Here is a 20,821-nt window from a genome sequence, read left to right as displayed (position 1 = left end):
CATCTCTCTCTGCCCCTCATGGTTTTCTCTCTCTCTCTCTCTCTGCCCCTCACTCACTTTCACCCCCCTCCCCCGTCTCTCAAAAAAAAAAAAAAAGAAAGAAAGAAAGAAAAAAGGAAAGAAAAGAAAATGACCCTAGAGCCTGGCCTCCAACCGATCACCTCCCCTTCGCAATCCCCATTCCATTTTCTGTATGAATGCCAGATAGGGGTACATGGTCGGAAGAGGCAAACGCAGGGTCAGAGGACAGAGCGGAAAGAACCGCTGCCTTAGAGGGATCAGGGAGGGTTCACAGCAGATGTGACATCTGAGCAAAGATCAGACGGTGATAAAATAAGCAGGAGGCTGCTTCAGGCCTTCCCTCCAGGGGATGAACACCGTCACCCGCAGAGAGCAAACAGGAAACCCTACACGGTATGTGGAAATTAGGTTTCCAGTCAGCTTTAAAAGTCAATACATTTGGAACACTTTTGGATAGACTGCCTGAGGCTGAGCATGAAAACTAGCAAAATGAAACTGGCTCGGGAGACAGTCGCTGTCATTTCTCAAAGAGGCTCGTGACTCGAGTACTTTTAAAAAAAAGGTGTAAGGGGGCGCCTGGGTGGCTCAGTCTATTAAGCGTCCGACTTCGGCTCAGGTCACGATCTCACGGTTCCTGGGTTCGAGCCCCGTGTCGGGCTCTGTGCTGACAGCTCAGAGCGCGGGGCCTGCTTCCGAGTCTGTGTCTGCCCCTCCCCCACTCACACTCTGTCTCTCAAAAATAAACATTAAAACATTTTTTACAAAGGTGTAAGAAAGTCAGCACAACGCCCAGAGCAATCTGAATCTTAGATAAACTGACATACTGTACCAAAGATGGCTTTGCTATTTTCTAAAGAAGGGAGTGACATCTCATCAATTAGTAACCAGGACTTCGATGGATGAGTCACAGAATGAGACACAAAACACATGTCAAGGCACAAAGTTACAAAATGGCCCATTCCTAGGTAATATCCTCTCATCTGTTGAGTGTGTAAATACATGCACTGCTTATGTGTGTGTCTGTGTATGTGTGATTGACAAGATGATGGAATATAAACACCTATTAGATCCGAACGCTTCCAGTGAAGAAGGTTGGTGAATTTGACTTGTAGTCTCTTTGCAATGCAAGGATGCAAAACTAAGCTGTTTATGTGCTTGCATTTCTCTCAGACGGGCTCAGGTCCCGCTGTCAGACAAACTGATGCATAGTAAAATACTCGTTCTTCCATTATTCGTGTGATAAATGGCCTGCTGAGACTGGCTGCTCCCGGTTCCATCAAGATGCCACTTGGAATCTCTTCCTTGACGTCAGAGTCGTCCTCTGAAAAGATTTAGGTGGATACTGTGAACCTGAAACACCAACCACAAAGTAACGCCCATTAAACTGCTTCAAACTTCCAGCTCTCAAAAGGATGGCTTTGTACATTCAATGCAGACGATATTTTTTTTTTTAAAAAGAAAACCAAAACACTTTGATGTTGCTTTTACATAAACCGGGAAATATGCAAAAACTGCCATCGAGGGTCCTGAGAGGAAGGGAGGGAGGGAGGGAGGAAGGAAGGAAGGAAAGAAGGAAGGAAGGAAGGAAGGGAGGGAGGGAGGGAGGGAGCGAAGAAGGAAGGAAGGAAGGAAGGAAGGAAGGAAGGAAGGAGGGAAGGAAGCAAAGAAGGAAGGAAGGAAGGAAGGAAGGAAGGAAGGATGGATGGATGTTGTTCCCCTTCTCCACTAAGCCTAAGTTCTGGCCCTGTGTCCTCCGAGAGCTGGTGGCTTTGCTAGCACCTTCTACCCTGAGGTGGATCCCAGGAAGCCGAGTAGTGAGTTCTGGTGGCCTACTGGCTTCATGGGGGCAGAAGGAATGTCAGCTGCCTTAAGAGACCCTTGCCACTGTTGGGGATTCCCCTCAGCTTCTCCCTTTCTCTTTTTCTTCTGCCACAGAACAAATGTCGATAAATTAATAGTTCCGGGTGCTTTTTGACCTGGAAGCAAAGGTTAAGAGATGACATGCCTGCTTGTCAGAAAGAAAGAAAATAAGTTCTTAGAATTACAGAAATACCTCTTATGTACCTCAGTTATTTCTAAAGCAATGAGAAAAGCTCCTGATGGTCGGTAATAATAGTCACGAGACTCCTGATAAGAGAATATACTGACTTAGTACGGGGGGGTAAATTATATGTGCAGATTTCAAACGAATTCAGAACCCAGTTCCCTCTCGGAACCTCTAATCCTGTGTGCCCAGGAAACTATTAGACAGCTCCACTTAGCGTCCTGTGGTCAAGATCTCCAAAACGAAACTCATCGAAATTCTCTGCGTCCCCTCTGCCGGCACCACTCTCTACTGACCATCCAGGGGATGGGTCTCGTGTACCGCGTGATGCTCATCCCGATTTGCGTGGCTCACGGCCCCTCCGGGCCGCCCCTCGACCCTTTACCCATCTGCACAGCCAGCCGGTGGGCCTGCTCTCCTCTCTCACGGTCCCCTCATCTTCCCCACTACACTGAGTGTTCCTCGAGAGAATTTGGAAAAGGCTAAAGCATCCGTGACATCCCTATGCCACAGAACTACAGAAGGGCTGACGTAAACAGTGATAGAATTAGCGTGTTGTCTCAATGCTTCAATTTCACTAGACTTATGTTTAAACTGTAGCATTTGCCTTAACACAGCAAGTTACCCTGTGCATTTCGCATGACCTATAATCCCAATGACTCCTCATTCTTGAACAAACAACATATGCCTAGAAGCTAGCGAGGTCCTCTCCGGACATTTTTCCAGTGATGGCTTGATCAACCCAGACTATTATAAAATGAAGAAACCGAGGCCCAAGAAGGTTGAGGCTCTCCTAAGATAGCTCAGTGAGTGGGATGGAAACCTGGCATTGGGTTCCAGAGTGGCACAGTTCATGAGAATACTATGTTGCCTCCTTAAACAAAAATACTGGTAACAGTTTTGAGAATTAAAACATCACTGGCCTGCGTTGGGACTAGAAACTTTACTCTAAAAATAGCTACTGGGCTGAAAATAAGTATTTATCGGTGAAACTCTCCATTCTAAAATACTTAGAATATTTGTGTTAATTTTGTGGAGCATTTTTATAAATTAGAATTTATAACATTAGAATTTAAAGGGACTTAAGAGGAGGGTGTGATGAGAAAACATGAAAACTGTTATTGTGGAGAGAGATGCTGATTTGTCATGAGACTCCTAAGACAGCATTTTCCTTTTTCTGAGCGTGAGGCCCCAGTTGAATGCAGCGCATTTGGGCATTTTCCCCTTTATGACTAACAGCAGGCGAGGGCTTATCTTTGAAGTGTGGCTCTTTCTGGAGACTTCTGTGTCTGGCCATGGGTGACAAACACTTGTAATTTGCTCTTACATGGTCGAAAGAGTCCTCCTTAGGTAGATGATCTTCCATTTCTCTTTCCAAAACTTGAAACTTTACATCACACCTCATTTATTTACACGTGGAGAAAACTGACCTGTCAACAGACTCTGACTTGTCCATGTGTGGCCAGCAAATTCCATCAGGGTCAGTGAACCTTTTCGAGGAGTATCTAACTGTCAGAAGAAAAATAAAATGAGGGGTGAGCTTTATTGTTACACGTATTTTTTTTTTAAACAAGATTCTTTTTTTTTTTTTTTAAATGTTTATTTTTGAGAGGGAAAGAGAGAGAAAGAGTGTGAGAAGGGGCAGAGAGAGAGGGAGACACAGAATCGCAAGCAGACTCCAGGCTCTGAGCTGTCAGCACAGAGCCCGACGCGGGGCTCGAACCCACGCACTGTGAGATCTCCACCCGAGCTGAAGTCAGACGCTTAACCGCCTGGGCCACCCAGGCCCCCTGTATTGTTTCAGACATTTTTAAAAGTCAACTTTATGGTTAACAGACAACCTACCCGAAATGTATGGGTTGTGCTGGGTCTTGAAAACTGTTCCACGGTCAGAGATCTTTCTCGAAGAGGCGAGCGTTCCAAACTGTCAGGTACTGCACTTAACACACGGTTCTGTGGATGCCTCCCTCTGTACTAAATAAAGGATAATATGTTTTGGTTTCAGGTAAACGCAATCCTTAAAAAAGACAAAAGAAGATTCCTTTCTTTGTGTTTCAACCATTCACTCATTTATTCATCCATTCACTCCCTTATTTGAAACTTTTATTTAGATACTGGGAAGTATAACATCTATCAAGCATAAATGTCAGAACACATGTTGATTATGTCATTTTATTATTTAACCTGATAAAACAAGAGTGTCCTAATAGATAAATGCGGATTAAAAACCCGAACCGCATAAAGTACTCAATATTAAATGATAATAGAAATGTAATTTTGCGTTTATTTTTTTTTAATGTGATGTCTGCCTTCCTTTATGATTTTACTCTAAGCCACGACATTCTAAGGTTACACACGAAAGCTGTGCAATTCTTGCCTTTCTAGGAATGGATTCTGCCGCCGCACTCAGGGAAGCAAAGGAATGCAAGAGAAAACCTTCCATCGGTTTTTCTCCTTAGGCTTTTTAGGTTCCCACGACTGGGGCCCTTCTGTGTTTTACGAAATAGAGATGAGTTAGTTACTCGTAAGAGAGCGAAGTGGCGAGTCACTGTAAGTGTGGGGGGACATCTGGTGATGCACACCAGCAGCCCCACACCTGCCCCACACCTGTTGCCATCACGTGGCTCCGTTGAGCCTGGGTGAAGAAGACACTCCCTCCGCATTGCGACGGACATGGTGCCCCTGAGCCGTAAACATGAGAGCTGATAAAAATGGCAGGGGCGTTCTACAGAGCTCTCACTTTATGCAGGCGTTATTTCCCATCTATAAATTCATGTCATCCTTATATCACTCCCTTGAGGAAGGAATCACTGTGGCCCTTCTACGGGTCAGAAAAACAAAGGCACAGGGAGATTAATTTCTACTACGTTAATTTCTACACTACATTTGGGTGGCCGGGCTCAAACACAGATCTCCCTGTTTCCTGACCTAACCTTCATGCTATTTTCTTTGCTATACCATCCTGACTGTCAGATTTTCTTTGACACCTGGACTTTCTGATTCGGTTCAAATCCGGTTTTCATTTCGCACGACAGTGAATTAACCCTCCCACCTCCCGTCAGTTCTTGCATGCCAGTTACTTTCAGGAAGCAGATTATGGAGACGTTTTACGTTACTTGAGTTCGTACTTGGCCCCAGAAGGGCCAAAATTATATTGTGGTTGGTTGTTTTGCAGTAGACGATCTAAATGGTGCACTTAAATATAATGAAATGTGTCTTACAGGAACAGGTCGAGATCCAGGAACTGCCACATTCTGCCCACCAGTCTCTGAGCCTATGGGGGGTAACCTGCTCCTTGAGGCCTGAGCCGGTGGGGAGGACCCCCGGTCTATGCCAGTTTGCCTGTAAACACAACAACATGTAACTGAGCACCCAGGTGCAGAGACAGGGGGACAGACCTCACCACAAAGCTCCTCATCGGAACTGGTAATCACAGCTGCCTTTCAAAAGAAATGTTCGAGGAGAATGAGCAGAGTGTGAGAAAGACAAATGTAAAGAGGGGGACTGACCACCAGCTCCGGTCACCTTCTCCTTGCTCGGCAGTGACTGTCGAACTGTATTTACTGACTGCTCTGCGATGCTAGTCCCTGTACAGGATACGGAAATAATTGAAGGTCTGGTTCCTCCTCTTAAGGAGCTTGTAAGTTACTGAAAACCCATGAAGTTATTAGAGAACAATGTAATCAGTTGATGTAATGAAGGGCTATGGTAAACGATTCTAAATAGAAGTGCTGTAGAAATTGAGAGAACGGAGCGATCAATGAAGGATAAAATTAATTACCAAGGTGTAGGGCCTCGATGAGGAAAACTAGAAAACTTTATGTAAGGGCATTAAAAGGAGAGGCAAGATATGTTCTCCGATGAGAAAACTAAATATTGTGAAAGTGTCGGTCATCCCTACATTTGTAATAGATTTAATGCCATCAGGTTCAATGTGATAACTTTTCGTTTTTGAATTTGACCACCAGATCATAGACTTTGTCAGGAAGGGTGAGGAAAGGTTCAGAAGAGTAATGATGATAGACATTCCCCACCAGATACTGACATGGAAAGGCTGTCTGGTTCATACACAAGAATAGAGATGGATATTCTACAATAAGATTCCAATTCATTGATTCGTTAATAATCAAGTTATGAAAATTAACATATGACCATACTGGCTATCAAGTTTTAAAATACACATACTACCCATAGTTTAGAGGCTGCAAGGAAAGAGTTTCACGTCCTGCCAGTGGGACTATAGATTGTTAGAACCATTCTGGGAAGAGCCTTGGAAAAAGATGTGAAGAGTCGTAAAAATATCCATAATCTTTGACCCGGTAGCTTTACTTCTAGGGTTGTACCAACAGGAAAAACAATTTAAAGACATCCTTATTGGGATTTATATGAAATGATACTCTATACCTGAAACTAATATTACACTGTTTGTTAACTAACTGGAATTTAAATAAAAACTTAAAAGATTTACATAAAATGATGTCCCCTGTACATTATAATAGTGAAAATATAGAAGGAAAAGTTCCAGTAATAGTGAAATATTTCACAAATTATCACATACCCATACGTTATTTCTAGTCATTAAAATCATGCTTTCACAAATATTTAACAATGTGGAAAATAGGAATAACGTTAAGTGAAAAAAATATGAAAAAAGCTATATTAGTAGGAAAACGTAGTATTGGAAAAAAGATAAAGGAAAGAAAAGAAGAAACGTAACCATAGATAAAATTGGTAGTAAATTTATCAACAGTTAATCATTTTTACATTTCTAGGTATTAGGCATACAGGTGACCTTTGACACCTACTTGTAGTTTTGGTACTATTCTAATGTTCCACTGTGAACTTGGAGTACTTTGATAGAAAAAAAAAAAAAAGCAGGTTACTTTGCTAAAAGTGAAAGGGCACGAACAAAATCCCCACGAGGGAAGGACCAGCACAGCTGGCATGGTTGTGGGTCAGACAGAAAAAAAGGCTGAACCCAGTCAAGGCGGGTGATCAGAAGTCATGGAAACAGGTATGCATATCAATGAGGGCGACATTGCCCCCCAAGGGGCAAACGCTGGTTATTGGTGGGACAGACAAACCAACCCTTACTTTTTTTATGCATAAAACACAGACATAAAGAACAGTACATAGACTGTATGGTATATTTGTGGCATTCAAATTCCACAGGTGAGGGAGGAATTAGGAAAGATCGTCTAAAAGGGCTTCTTAGTATGGCAGTAATATAAAAAAAAAACAGTTGAAAAATATGGGTCTATGGTGTATGGATAGGAAGGGGCAGAACATGAAGGGAAGGTATAGTTGGAGGCACAGATTTCAACAGAAAATAGAAAAGGTTTTGGATGAAAGCCTGTTAGTGGAGCCCAGGGGGGCTGGGAGGAGGAGGAGAGGGCCAGCAATGTGCCAGTGACTGGGGCATGGGGTCAGGGGTCCCAAGTGGCCACAGTGGGACTGGAGGAGGGGAAGAGCTCTTGAAAAGAACTATCAGAGCAAATAACCCTGGATAACCCGAACAACACCAGAAATACCAGTTCCGGAGGGTGAAAGACACAGTAATCCATCACAAAACTGAACATGGCTCTGTGTAATGCATCCAGAAAAATCCAGTTGCTGGTTAAGCACTGGCAGCTGATTATGCACCCCATCCCTGCAGGGGGAGCCTAAGGCAGCCCCCTTAATGACTCCCTCCCTTGCTGCAGGAAGCCTGGGGCCAGTGGTGGCGGTGGGGGGGGGGGGGGTAGGGGGTGGAGGTCTCGGAAGCTGCGTAGCACCGCGGGGGAGCCCCAGGCTCTGCCTCTCCTTCCTGGGAGCTTTGGCGAGTTATGCAACTTCTCTCAGCCTCTGTCTCCTCCTCTTGGATCTGGGATCCCACGAGTACTAACTCCAAAGATTTGTGGCAGGGAATAAGTCAGATAATAAATGTGACTCGTCCCGCTGGTGCTGGTAACAGAAAGCTGTCGACAAACACTAGCCGTTATTAATGTAAAGACTGCTGGGCACTTGAGTAAGTGATAAAGCTGGGCTGCTCCCTAATACCTCTGTAATAAAGGAAAAGACAAGTTCCTTTCTAACAGGGCAATGATTTGATGTCGAGCCCTAAGGTCAAAAGCTTTTCTGAAATTCCCCCACACAGAGTGAAACACAGCCTTAGAGATAAAAAAGAACGAACAGTCATACTACTCCTGAAACCAACGCTACACTACATGTTAACTGACTAGAATTTAAATAAAAACTGGAAAGACACAAACACGGGTTCTCTGCCTGACTTTACTTTCCAGCACGCAGCTTAACTACACTACTGAAACGCATTTCGTGGGAAATATTCAAATTAATGAACTACTTAGAAGGTGTCCACCTGTCTCTATCCTCCGTCACGTGTGGCTTCTGGCTCCCCAGGAGAGAAACAAGACTTACGGCTTTGTTCCCCTTAGAACTTCATCGCTGCACACGCTGGGGGTTTTCATCCTCTGGGAGTCTGAAGTGAGAGAAGGCAGCCTCAGATGTGCAGGCGTCTTCCTTGCGGAAGCGTGGAGTCCGCGAGCATCTGAGATTCGTCCCAGACGGTGCCGGGCCAAAGACGGAGCACTGGCCCCCACACCCAGTGATTTGCCTTCTTGTTCATTCCTGGGGACGGGAGGGATGGGGGGGGGGAAGCCAAATTAATTACTCAGCTTGTAAGCGTTAGGTGAACAGGGCATAGACAGATGTGCCCATTACGAGGCACTGTCTGGAAGAGTGCCCGCCTCAAGCAGACACTTCTGAATATTGGCTGAACGAATGGACAGACTATCATCTCCAATTCAACTTCCATTCCACTGAAGAATCGTCCACAGGAACATAAGGTCTAAGGTCCTCCCTGACTGCAATCACACAGTATAGCCCAGAAGATTAAGAATTCACAGCTATCTTCCCCTTATCTATTGACCCTCACCTAACGGTAAGTCACTTTTGTGGCTGCTATTGGAGCAGTGCGTTTTCATTCTCACACATGGCTGTATCCTTCCCTGAGTGTGCTCAGACACGCCTAGCACGCGGACTTCTGCAGGCCTCGTGCTCAGGTGCATGCAGCCTAGAGAGCAGGCTGCGTCGTTATTTCGCATACGTACTGCGTTCTATCCGCAGAACAGGTAGGTCTCTGCTGAAGTGGTTTTGCTTGAATTGTCATCACACAACTCAAATCACTATAAAAGTTGTTGGAGAAGCGATGAACCTGAGAAGAGTAAAGACAGTGAAAGTTAAAAGGCAGCCAGTGCCACTGCAACCTCTGGTGCCTGTCGGGAATCAGCAGGAAACAAAGGCGCGCTCCAATGGGCTGGTTTGAGGAAAAGTTTTAAAAGCGACTATATTTTACAAACACGGGCGAAGAGGAATTAACAGGGAATGGCTTAATTTCCCAACACAACGTAACAACGCCACAGTAGGGACGCATTACCACTTGGAAGCCGGGAGTGGCAAGAAGGGAGGGAGAAGTTTCTGGAATCCGGCAAGGGCGGCTGCAGGGAGAAACGCCACCAACCACTGCGACCTGGCAGAGAGGCCAGGAGTGAACAGTGTCCCACGTTCTGCTCCCATGTTGAGCTCCGAGAGCTATATGGGGCGAAGGAGCCCTCCAGACAGCTAGAATGCACCAGTGGCCAGGGCATACCAGGGTGAAGAAGGTAGACAGAGAATCTGGAGAAGCAAAGAAAGGGCACCCCAGCTCCTAACTGGCCTGCGCCCAGAGGAAGTCGTTCACAGCTTGAGGAAGGTAGCTGCCAGGAAGGGCACAAGAGCCTAGGAAGAAACCCGAACACCAGACGTCAGACCCTTAAATTTGAGTCCCAATTCTAACCGCTTCCTGACTGGTGGTCTTGGAAAGCTAACTTGGAGGTTTAATTCCCTAACCTTTAAGTCCAGAATACTGAGACATACTTTGTATGAGAATTAAGTTGAAGAACACTGGGAAAGCACGCAGCGCTAAATAATCCCGAATTCCCTATTTGGTCCCGCAATATGACCAGCTAGGATGGAAAACAACATTTGATTCAGGCAAACAGGATTTCTGAACTAGAATCATATTCTAGTTCGAGAATAGATGTAGCAACCACAAGCACATTTTCCCCCATGCTGAACATGTAAAAACCAAAAAATGTGAGCGGAATAAATTATGACCTACTGTCATTACTGCTAGAACACTTTGACTATTTCAAAACAGGCTCTAATAATACTTTATTTTCAACTTTGTCATCCATTCATTTCCTTTTAACATGGATCCAAATGAAAACAATGAATCAGCTGTAAAGAAATTTTTTTTTGAAGCCCGTTAAAGCTATAAAAAGAGGGTGGCCTGGATGACTCAGTCAGTTAAGTGTGCAACTCTTGATTTCAGCTCAGGTCATGATCTCATGGTTTGTGAGTTCAAGCCCCATGTCCGGCTCTATGTTGACAGCACGGAGTCTGATCAAGATTCTCCCTCTCTCACTGCCCCTCTCCTGCTTGCACCCTCTCTGTCCTTCTCAAAAATAAAAAAATAAAAAGCCACAAAAAGAAAATACTTGTAAAAAAAACTCCTTAGATTGAAAACTTTCCATATTTTTCGGGCTTAGTTATATTTTGCCTAATACTTATAGATTCTTTCCTATGTTGTCATCAGCCACCCATTTTTATGCGATTCGTACTGCATATGTGAATATGCAAAGTGGGAACCAATGCTGATCCTGCCAGAGCAGTTTAAAAAGCCCAGAGAAAAATACAATTAGCGGCAGTATTCTGAAAGTGTATTTTGAACAGCAAAAGCAAAGAAGTCTTACTGCAAAGCCCTTACACTACAGAGTAAAACAACCCTAATAGATATTTCTATTTTATTTGATTTTTTTTAATGTTTATTTATTTTTGAGAGAGAGAGAGAGAGAGACAGAGTGCGAGCAGGGGAAGGGCAGAGAGCGAGAGGGAGGCACAGAATCTGAAGGCTCTGAGCTGTCGGCACAGAGCCCCACACGGGGCTCGAACCCACGAACAGTGAGATCATGACCTGAGCTGAAGTTGGACACTTAACCAACTGGACACTTAACCAACCTAGATATTTCTATTTTCAACTACCACTCCCTGACGGTACATCCTATTCAGACCTGTGTTCTTCTACACTTTGCAAAGGTAGTCTGTTTACGTGCTCTTATGCTAGATGCATAGTTTTGCCTCTGCCTTGAACATCTTCCCTTTTCCTTTCAGCCTTACCAAATCTAGTGTATCATTTAGGATTTAATTCAGGTATTACTCTACTTTATGGAGGGTATGCTATTTTTTTCTCCAGGGCATTTATGAGCTAAAGGATATCAAATTACAATATACAATGCGATGTGATGGGCTATGATATGATACGATACACAATTCGCATCTGGTTACAATGAAAGCTAATGCTGATGGAGTGCCTACTCTACGCGTTGTACTCAGCATCTTATCTCTTTTACTTCTCACAGCCTCCTGACCCACAGATCCCATCGATTATGAGACTGAGGCTTTGAGGGACTGAATCGAGATCACAGAGCTCATAAATTGTGCCATCGGGCCCGACACTTGTAGTTATGTGGCTCATACTCTCATCCACCCTACTGTCTATTGGCCGCCTCATCTTGCCTGTGTGCCTGTGTGCGTGTGTGCAGTGTTGTTTGGCCTGGCTTGACTCCCTCCAGCTAAACTGCATGTACCTCAAGACCAGGAAACCCCTCCTGTCCTTTTTCTCTGCTCCCCACCCGCACAAGACAAGCTGTGCAAAACATAAAGTCCAAACTCTTTAGTGGTACTGAAGGTCTCCCATGGGCAAGATCAGCCTTTCCAGCCCCACCCTCCACTAGATCTTTGACTAAGGAAGCAATTCAAGAAAAATGTCCTGAGTGCCTAGAACGCACTAGGCTTTGCATTAGGAACTCTCACCTGTTTACAGAATTTTATCCTCACGGCAATACCTTGGACAACGTCTTATCATCATTCCCTAGGTAAAGGAAACTCAACTTTGGAACAGTTAAGTGACACGTCCCAAATAGTTCCTCCATAGTTTCTTGACTCTCACTACCCTGGTCTTGACCCAATGCCCCCGGTGGTCCAAGCATCCCCACCTTTAACCCTGCCCCGTCCAATCACTGTTCTCCAAACACACCCTCCCACTCCACCATGCCTCTGCTTGGCCTGAAATGACCCACACAGACCTCCTGCCCGTGCAAGCCCTACTTGCTTCTTCGTGGTTCTGTTCAAATTTCACCTCCAACCTAAAACATCAAGGCTCGAGCTCAGGTCAGGATGAATCATTCTCTCCTTTATTCTCCTGAGGCCTTGTTTTGCACAGAACTGACCCAATGTATTGCAACTGACTTGCATTATGCTTTTCTTTCTACTTGATCAGGGACTATGCTTCGTTCACGTATATGATTGATACAACTGAACATACCTAATACAGTGCACTTAATGTAAACTCAATAAATGTTGAACGGATCCAACATATTCTCATTGACTTTTTTTTTTTTTATCATTTTGGAGGGAAGACAGGAGACCATCTAGATTCTTCATATTGGCTAGAAATGCTGGGGAAAAGCATTTTTTCTCTTTAAAAATATGGATGGGCACCTGGGTGGCTCAGTCGGTTAAGCCTCTGACTTCAGCTCGGGTCATGATCTCGTGGTTCGTGAGTTCAAACCCTGCGTCGGGCTCTGTGCTGACAGCTCAGAGCCTAGAGCCTGAATCAGATTCTGTGTCTCCCTCTCTCTGCCCTTCCCCTGCTCTCTGTCTCTCTCTCTCTCTCTCTCAAAAATAAATAAACATTAAAAAAATTTTTTTAAATAAAAATAAAAATATGTCAACAGTTCTACAGCTCAATGCAGGTGGGAAGTCTCAAATCTGAGTGTCTCTATTCAAGAATATGGTGATGCTACTAAACTCTATACACAAATTATTTTTATTTTTTTTTTTTCCACAAATTATTTTTAAAGTAGTCCAATTGACAGACCCAAATACTCGATATAGAAAGGCAGGCACTCTGACATAAAGGCCATAAAATACTGAAGGAAAGAGAGAGACTGGTAGAAAACCACCTACCTGAGGTGGATTAAGATGAGAAGCCAGGGATATACTTCGGGCTTCAGAGCTTCTGGATGGGGGAACACTCGACGCATCAGTGTTCGTACGAGAAATGAGTGTAAGTGGAGATTTATTCTCAGCTACTTTCAATTTCTCTTTCTGTTTCTTTCCTTCCACGTCAACGACAAAAAAAAAAAAGTCAATATTATTAGGAAACATATTATCTAACATAGGTACTTTAAATTCTCTAAGAGAATATTTGCTCTGGAGTTACCGTGAGTCTACGATGGCCACTGAACCTTGTATAACACGGAGACCCCACAAGGCAATTGCCTGATGTGATGCTTTCCACACGCACGTTCTATCATTTCGGTGGTAGGTAGAAAACTAGGGATTATACACTGGGGCAAGAAAAAAATTCTTGGTATTGTACAATACCCAACTAATCTTTTGGTTGGAAAAGAACGTATTTAAATTAACATGACTACTACCCTACTGATCGCATAACATTAGCCAGTGTTGTCCATCACTGGCATTTCTAGGATTTGTTTCTTCTCGATCTCAAGTAGCTTCGAGAACATTTTACCAGGTTCAATGAAGTAACTGTACAATTACCTGTGTTTCCACTTTACTTTACAAAAAAATGCCATAAACACTTAAAAACCAACATCCCAGTATTAGAGACGTTATCCTATTATTAGAGATTTTTAAAGTGACTTTTAGCTCCTTTCTTGTGTATTTCTAGGTTACTGTTCCAAAAGCGCACACATGTTATTTTTAGAACTCAAAAAATGATGATGTCCCCTTTGAAGGGATCAAAGATCACGTGTGAAGGAGGGTGGAAAACTCACTTCCTTTCTCACCCAACCATATCCCAGGTGTGGCCACGCTGGGTGGGGCCACCAAGCTGGGCAACGGGGGTCTTTTTTTTTTCTTTTCATTGGGGACACATGCTGCCGATAAGTACCTGGGAGTGTAACTTCCCAATTTTTTCTAACCAGCTCTTCCAACAGTGCTACCACATTTGTCCAGACATGATCGAACACTTCCGCAGCCACCGCATCTTTGATACAGTCGTGAGGAGAAACGGGAGGAAGTCCGTGTTTATGCCGCATCCTACGGCGATGAACTGATTTCTGTTCAAGACATTCATCACCCCTAAGAACAAAACCCACTGTAATTACTAAAAGTATCAGTGGCTCAAGTTAAAACAGGCTATCTATCTATCTATCCATCCATCCATCCATCCATCCATCTACTATGCATGCATATATATATTATGCATATATAAATAAATATAACATCCTGTTTTTTTTATTTTAAAAAAAAATTTTTTTTTAACATTTATTTATTTTTGAGACAGAGAGAGAGAGAGCATGAACGGGGAGGGGCAGAGAGAGAGGGAGACACAGAATCGGAAGCAGGCTCCAGGCTCTGAGCCATCAGCCCAGAGCCCGACGCAGGGCTCGAACTTGCGGACCGCGAGATCGTGACCTGAGCTGAAGTCGGACGCTCAACTGACTGAGCCACCCAGGCGCCCCTATAACATCCTGTTTTAAACAGTACATTGTTACTTTTTATTGCTACCAATTTTCGATCACAAGACCAATTTTTATTATTCAATCTTCGTAGCTTTCATCTAGGAACCAATTTAAGCCTCTGTATCTAGTGCAGAGACGGGGTCTTCCCCTGTGCCCTTCTGGGCAGCCTGGAGTCCTCAGGTGGCCTTGTCCACTTTCGCCAGAATGCCAAACACACTTCTTGTTCCCCATCTGTGCCATATGGTCAAAACAGAAAGGGGAGCACTGATCTAGCACAGACACATCCTGTTAGGAACCTAAAAACTTTTCGGGCGCCGGGGTGGCTCAGTCGGTTGAGCGTCCGACTTCAGCTCAGGTCATGATCTCACGGTCCATGAGTTCGAGCCCAGCATCAGGCTCTGTGCTGGCAGCTCAGAGCCTGGAGCCTGCTTTGGATTCTGTGTCTCCCTCTCTCTCTGCCCCTCCCCCACTCACGCTCTGCCTCTCTCTGTCTCTCAAAAATGAATGAACGTTAAAAAATTTTTTTAAATAAAAAAAAAAGGAATCTAAACACTTTGGGGAGTATATTCCTCTCAAAAGCATGGAAAATCGTTCGGACAAGTTAAAACTACGCAAAACACCAAATGAGCAGATAATCAAAATAAATGCCAAAAAGGTTAATATTATTATACTGAGTCAATGTCAAATAAATTCTATTTACTCTTCTCTTCTGTCAAAAGCAAAATATTCTTCCATCTTTCCATCCGCATCGTAAACCTCTTCTTCCAGGGGTGAACCTGCTGAACAGTCAATAGGCCGCGTGCAAGCGGGGCCTGGCAGAGCAGGGGAAGAGCACACCCCTGGGAGTATCTGAAAGCCAGAGATGCACAGCCTGTGGGGAAAGAGCAGAGCCTCCGTGAGGGCGTGTGGAGCGTCAAGAATACGATGCTTGCAGGATCTGGGCGAGTCTTTATCCATAAAGTACAGAATCCCAAACAAACAAACAAATAAACAAACAAACAAAATCATTGATTATTACATTCGATAAAAGTCGTATCCTTAAACGCAACATTTTAACACGGGCATCAGTCAACATTTAAGGGCCTCTTAAAAGCTTAACTTACTCTATGAGTTTGCATCCCTTTTGCTGTAGTGAAAGGACGTCCCGGCACAGTCCCAACTATGTGTGACTGGCATGGAGAGATTTATCAAAATCTGTTGGTGAGCCAGAGAAAACGGGATAGAGCTTTATTCCTTCTGCTGTTGTGATGGAGCTTGGGATCCATCACAAGGGGTCAGTTTTGGGTTTGGCATTTAGCAAAAGGTTTCGCATCTAACCTTCAAAAGTTAACTCCCTTGATATCGTCATCCTCTTCATCACCATCAATTTATTTATTTTTCTAACTATAATTTATTGTCAAGGTAGCGAACATAACAGTGTATACAGTGTACTCTTGGTTTGGGGGGTAGATTCCCAGGATTCATCACTTACATACACCCAGTGCTCATCCCAACAGGTGCCCTCCTCGATGCCCATCACCCTTTGTCCCCTCTCCCCCTCCCACCCTATCAACCTCAGTTTGTTCTCTGTATTTAAGAGTCTCTTACGGTTTGCCTCCCTCACTGTTGTAAACTATTTTTCCCCTTCCCTTCCCTTCCCTCATGGTCTTCTGTTAAGTTTCTCAAGTTCCACATATGAGTGAAAACATATGGTATCTGTCTTTCTCTGACTGACTTATTTCACTTAGCATAATACCCTCCAGTTCCATCCATGTTGTTGCAAATGGCAGGATTTCATTCTTTCTCATTACCAAGTAGTATTCCATTGGATATATAAACCACATCTTCTTTATCCATTCTTCAGTTGATGGACATTTAGGCACTTTCCATAATTTGGCTCTTGTTGAGAGTGCTGCTATAAACATTGGGGTACAAGTGCCCCTACGTATCAGCACTCCTGTATCCCTTGGGTAAATTCCTAGCAGTGCTATTGCTGGGCCATAGGGTAGACCTATTTGTAATTTTTTGAGGAACCTCCACACTGTTTTCCAGAGCGGCTGCACCAGTTTGCATTCCCACCAGCAGCGTAAGAGGGTTCCATTTCTCCACACGCTCGCCAACATCTGTTGTTTCCTGAGTTGTTAATTTTAGCCACTCTGACTGGTGCATCACCATCAATTTAGAATGAGAAGCATCCTGTGAAAAAATGCTCTGCCCCTGCCCTTCCCTGAAATCTAAGCTTCCAAAATCAGTGGGGCCAAGGCTCACGGCTAAGACAGACATGGGAAGAGTATAACTAACAGGAAATTAAAAATGAAAACAAAAGGGGGCGCCTGGGTGGCTCAGTCGATTAAACTTCTGACTCATGGTTTCGGCGCAGGTCGTGATCCCAAGGTTTGTGAGTTGAGCCCTGCCTGGGGCTTCATGCTGGCAGTCATTGCAGAGCCTGCTTTGGGTTCTCTCCCTCTAATCCTCTCTCTCTGCCCCTCCCCAGCTCGCTCTCTCTCAAAATAAATAGACCTAAAAAATAAATAAGTAAATAAGTAAATAAGAAAAAAGTATCACTAAAATGAAATTAAAAATACTTTCGAAAGTAACTCAGAGGAACCTACTCTCTGCTGTTGTGCTTGTGTCCGCAGGCATCCAGGAAGGGTGTGTGGACCGTGGAACTAGGCTCATCGCCCTGGAAATGTTGGAATCCTTCATCAGTCGGCACTATGAGCTGTCTTCCTAATACTCTGCGGGGGGGGAGAAAGAAAGAAAAAAGAAAAAAGATGGGAAATTACTAACACTTTTGATTCGTAAAAAGGCCAACACGTTTTGCAGTGTTCCAAGTCAGATGAAATGATGCTTTGAAGGCGTGTGTATGAAGTGACGAGGCACATGCCAGTCCACGAGAAGCACGATGGTGTCACGGGAAAAGCACAGGCTTCGAGGGCGCAGGACAGGCTGTTCTCGCCACTGACGCAAAGATCGGAGGCAAAGTTCTCGGGCTCTCTGAGCCACTGATTTCACTGGTTTGTTTTTTGTATGAAAAGAGATACTAATAGTCACCTGTAGGGCTGAGGGGTGGCTTAGAGATGCCAGAGCCAGACATCTAGGGTAAGGCTGGGCACACAGGGGCTCTCTATGCATGTTAACTAATATCCACGTAATGAATAAACCTATATAAATATATATACCAGGCTTATATTCCTTGCAGTCTTTCCTTTTTCCACCCTCCCCTCCTTCGTTTTCGTCTGAACTATTTAAGACAGGAGTGGTGGGGGCAGGTCTGAGCTCCTGGCTCTTGGGTGACTGCCCTGTGCTAGAAAAGTCAGCACCCACAATGAGTACCGGTGGGCGTACTATGCCCTTCAAGACAGAGGGCTGATGAAGGACGGAATAGAGAAGATTTAAAAACTACTGGGGCGCCTGGGTGGCGCAGTCGGTTAAGCGTCCGACTTCAGCCAGGTCACGATCTCGCGGTCCGTGAGTTCGAGCCCCGCGTCGGGCTCTGGGCTGATGGCTCAGAGCCTGGAGCCTGTTTCCGATTCTGTGTCTCCCTCTCTCTCTGCCCCTCCCCCGTTCATGCTCTGTCTCTCTCTGTCCCAAAAATAAATAAACGTTGAAAAAAAAAATAAAAACTACTGAGTCAAGATTTCTTTTAAGTTACCTACTTGAGGTAACCAGAAAATCCCTCAACATTTGTAGGGGTGTTCTATCTAATCTATTCTCTTCAGATGTAATACAAAGGAACTTCAGATAACTGAGATGGGTTTTTCTCCTAAGCGCATCTGGCTGAATAATTGAAAGAAGAAAAGCTTTTCTCCATACCCAATCTATATTCTCCAGCTTTGCTATTACAAACTAAGCTATCCTTGGGGCACCTGGGCGGCTCAGTCAGTTGAGCATCCGACTTCGGCTCAGGTCATGATCTCACGGTTCATGGGTTCGAGCCCCACGTTGGGCTCTGTGCTGACAGCTCAGGGCCTGGAGCCCGCTTCAGATTCTGTGTCTCCCTCTCTCTCTGTTCCTCCCCAACCTGTACTCTCTCTGTCTCTCAAAAATAAACAAACATTAAAACAAATTAAAAAAAAAAAAAAAAAGCTATCCTCTCTCATGAGGAATCTGGATGAGTTAGTAAAATTCAGCTATTCAATCACTTGGCAAATAATTACTCTGTTCCTCCCCCACCCCAACCCCAAAGACTGTTCTCAGCTCTGAAGACTGACGTGTTGCTCACGAACTAGTGAAGGTGAAAGGTAAAGGCTCGTTTCGGCCCATTCCTGCATTTGTCACGTAGGCAAGGCCTTTCTGAAAATGAGCGAGATGTGCTTTTCACAAATTAGGCACTGGAATGTCCCAACATTCCCTCAGACACCATTTCAAAGATTATGCTTTCTCAATTAAGACATGTGTTCCGGGGGCGCCTGGGTGGCGCAGTCGGTTAAGCATCCGACTTCAGCCAGGTCACAATCTCGCGGTCCGTGAGTTCGAGCCCCGCGTCGGGCTCTGGGCTGATGGCTCAGTGCCTGGAGCCTGTTTCCGATTCTGTGTCTCCCTCTCTCTCTGCCCCTCCCCCGTTCATGCTCTCTCTCTCTCTCTGTCCCAAAAATAAATAAACGTTGAAAAAAAAAAAAATTAAAAAAAAAAAAAAAAAAAAAAGACATGTGTTCGGGATACATATTTTGATCAGGCAATTGCTTTCAGTCAAAATATACGAACTGTATTAACCGGGTCAGGGGTAAGCAGGTGGATCCAAAACCCATTCCCGAGAATTACCGTGGAACAGCTTCCCTACCTCAGATGGAGGGATTTTCTTGCCCACTCGCTGCATTCGGCCACTAGATTCTGAGTCTGAGGGCTTACTTTCCCTTCGAACAACATTTCTTCCACCTCCCAGAACAGCTGCTGCACTTTCTGAGCATTGGCTTTGTCAAACTCCTAGAACAGAAATGCACATTCAGTAGCAAGATGAAAAGCTGCAGAACTACGACGGGAGCCTGGGTGGCTCAGCCGGTTAAGTGTCTGACTTTGGCTCAGGCCGCGATCTCGCAGTTCGTGAGTTCGAACCCCGCGTTGGGCTCTGTGCTGACGGCCTGGGGCCTGCTTCCGATTCTGCGTCTCCCTCTCTCTCTGCCCCTCCCCTGCTTGCACTCTGTCTCTGTCTCTCTCGCTCTCAGAAATAAATAAACATTAAAAAATAAAAATGAAACGAGAAATAAAAAATGAAAGGTGCAGACGTGAGGCCTTCGTAATCAGTAACACACATTTAAAGTGCTCCTTGGGGCACCTGGGTGGCGCAGTCGGTTAAGCGTCCGACTTCAGTCAGGTCACGATCTCGCGGTCCGTGAGTTCGAGCCCCGCGTCGGGCTCTGGGCTGATGGCTCAGAGCCTGGAGCCTGTTTCCGATTCTGTGTCTCCCTCTCTCTGACCCTCCCCCGTTCATGCTCTGTCTCTCTCTGTCCCAAAAATAAATAAAAAAAAGTTGAAAAAAAAAATTTAAATAAATAAATAAATAAATAAATAAAATGCAAATAGGGTAAAAACTACTAATATTCTCCTCCCAGGAGGGGACTGGGGGACCCAGGCATGGAGAAAGGCTTACTTTCAATTTTCTCTTTTAGCTTTTGCTGCTTATTGCAAATACTACCTATCAAAAAAGTAAGTTAAAATTTTTTTATTATTATTTTTTTAACGTTTATTTATTTCTGAAAGAGAGAGAGAGACAGAGTGTAAGTGGGGAGGGGCAGAGAGAGAGAGATACACACACAGAACCTGAAGGCTCCAAGCTGTCAGCACACAGCCCAACGTGGGGCTTGAACTCACGGAACCGTGAGATCATGATCTGAGCCGAAGTCGGACGCTCGACCGACTGAGCCACGCAGGTGCCCCGGTACGTTAAAGTTTTTAAACAAAGAGCAACTGTAGGGCCTGATGTAATTTCAACTCTTGAAACGGAAGCCCCAAGAATCTCTCTGGATAATTACACGAAAACATGGGCCGAAAGAATTGCGGAACTTGGGACCCTACGAAGCAAGGGTCCTCAGCCTTCTTCCCACCTGCAGAGGCACGAGAGTGAGGGCAGGGGCTGTTCATCGCACGTGCAGGAGTCCCGCCTTGTCTGAAAAGTCCTGAGTGATCGGGAGCTGACTCTTTTCGGTGTCCCTCTCACCACTGTGGGAGGCCCAGCTAGTCCCCCGGC

The 20,821-nt window shown here is 44.7% G+C and overlaps 1 protein-coding gene across 3 annotated transcripts in view; it reads right to left on the bottom strand.

Annotated features, from left to right (window-relative positions):
• Positions 1–761: 761 nt before the first annotated feature.
• FAM149A (family with sequence similarity 149 member A) overlaps positions 762–20,821 on the bottom strand; it is a 55,695-nt gene continuing 35,635 nt past the window's right edge. Inside the window, exons 4-14 of one of the 3 annotated variants that reach the window (XM_045453943.1) lie at positions 19,418–19,560; positions 17,247–17,372; positions 15,356–15,526; positions 14,082–14,272; positions 13,133–13,284; positions 9,175–9,278; positions 8,483–8,692; positions 5,287–5,407; positions 3,911–4,039; positions 3,496–3,574; positions 762–1,342 (exon numbers count right to left, since the gene is read on the bottom strand). In XM_045453943.1, the coding sequence (XP_045309899.1) occupies positions 1,188–1,342; positions 3,496–3,574; positions 3,911–4,039; positions 5,287–5,407; positions 8,483–8,692; positions 9,175–9,278; positions 13,133–13,284; positions 14,082–14,272; positions 15,356–15,526; positions 17,247–17,372; positions 19,418–19,560 (1,581 nt within the window). In that variant the 3' untranslated portion in view covers positions 762–1,187. Of the gene's footprint in view, positions 1,372–3,495; positions 3,575–3,910; positions 4,040–5,286; positions 5,408–8,482; positions 8,693–9,174; positions 9,279–13,132; positions 13,285–14,081; positions 14,273–15,355; positions 15,527–17,246; positions 17,373–19,417; positions 19,561–20,821 lie in introns of those variants that run through there. The other 2 variants (XM_045453954.1, XR_006706319.1) reach the window with 2 other exon arrangements.

This window comes from Leopardus geoffroyi, chromosome B1 (genome assembly GCF_018350155.1).
Source record: "Leopardus geoffroyi isolate Oge1 chromosome B1, O.geoffroyi_Oge1_pat1.0, whole genome shotgun sequence".
NCBI classification, from domain to species: domain Eukaryota; kingdom Metazoa; phylum Chordata; class Mammalia; order Carnivora; family Felidae; genus Leopardus; species Leopardus geoffroyi.
Note: the sequence above shows the minus strand (reverse complement) of the source record. Positions and strands in the feature narration are given on the sequence as shown.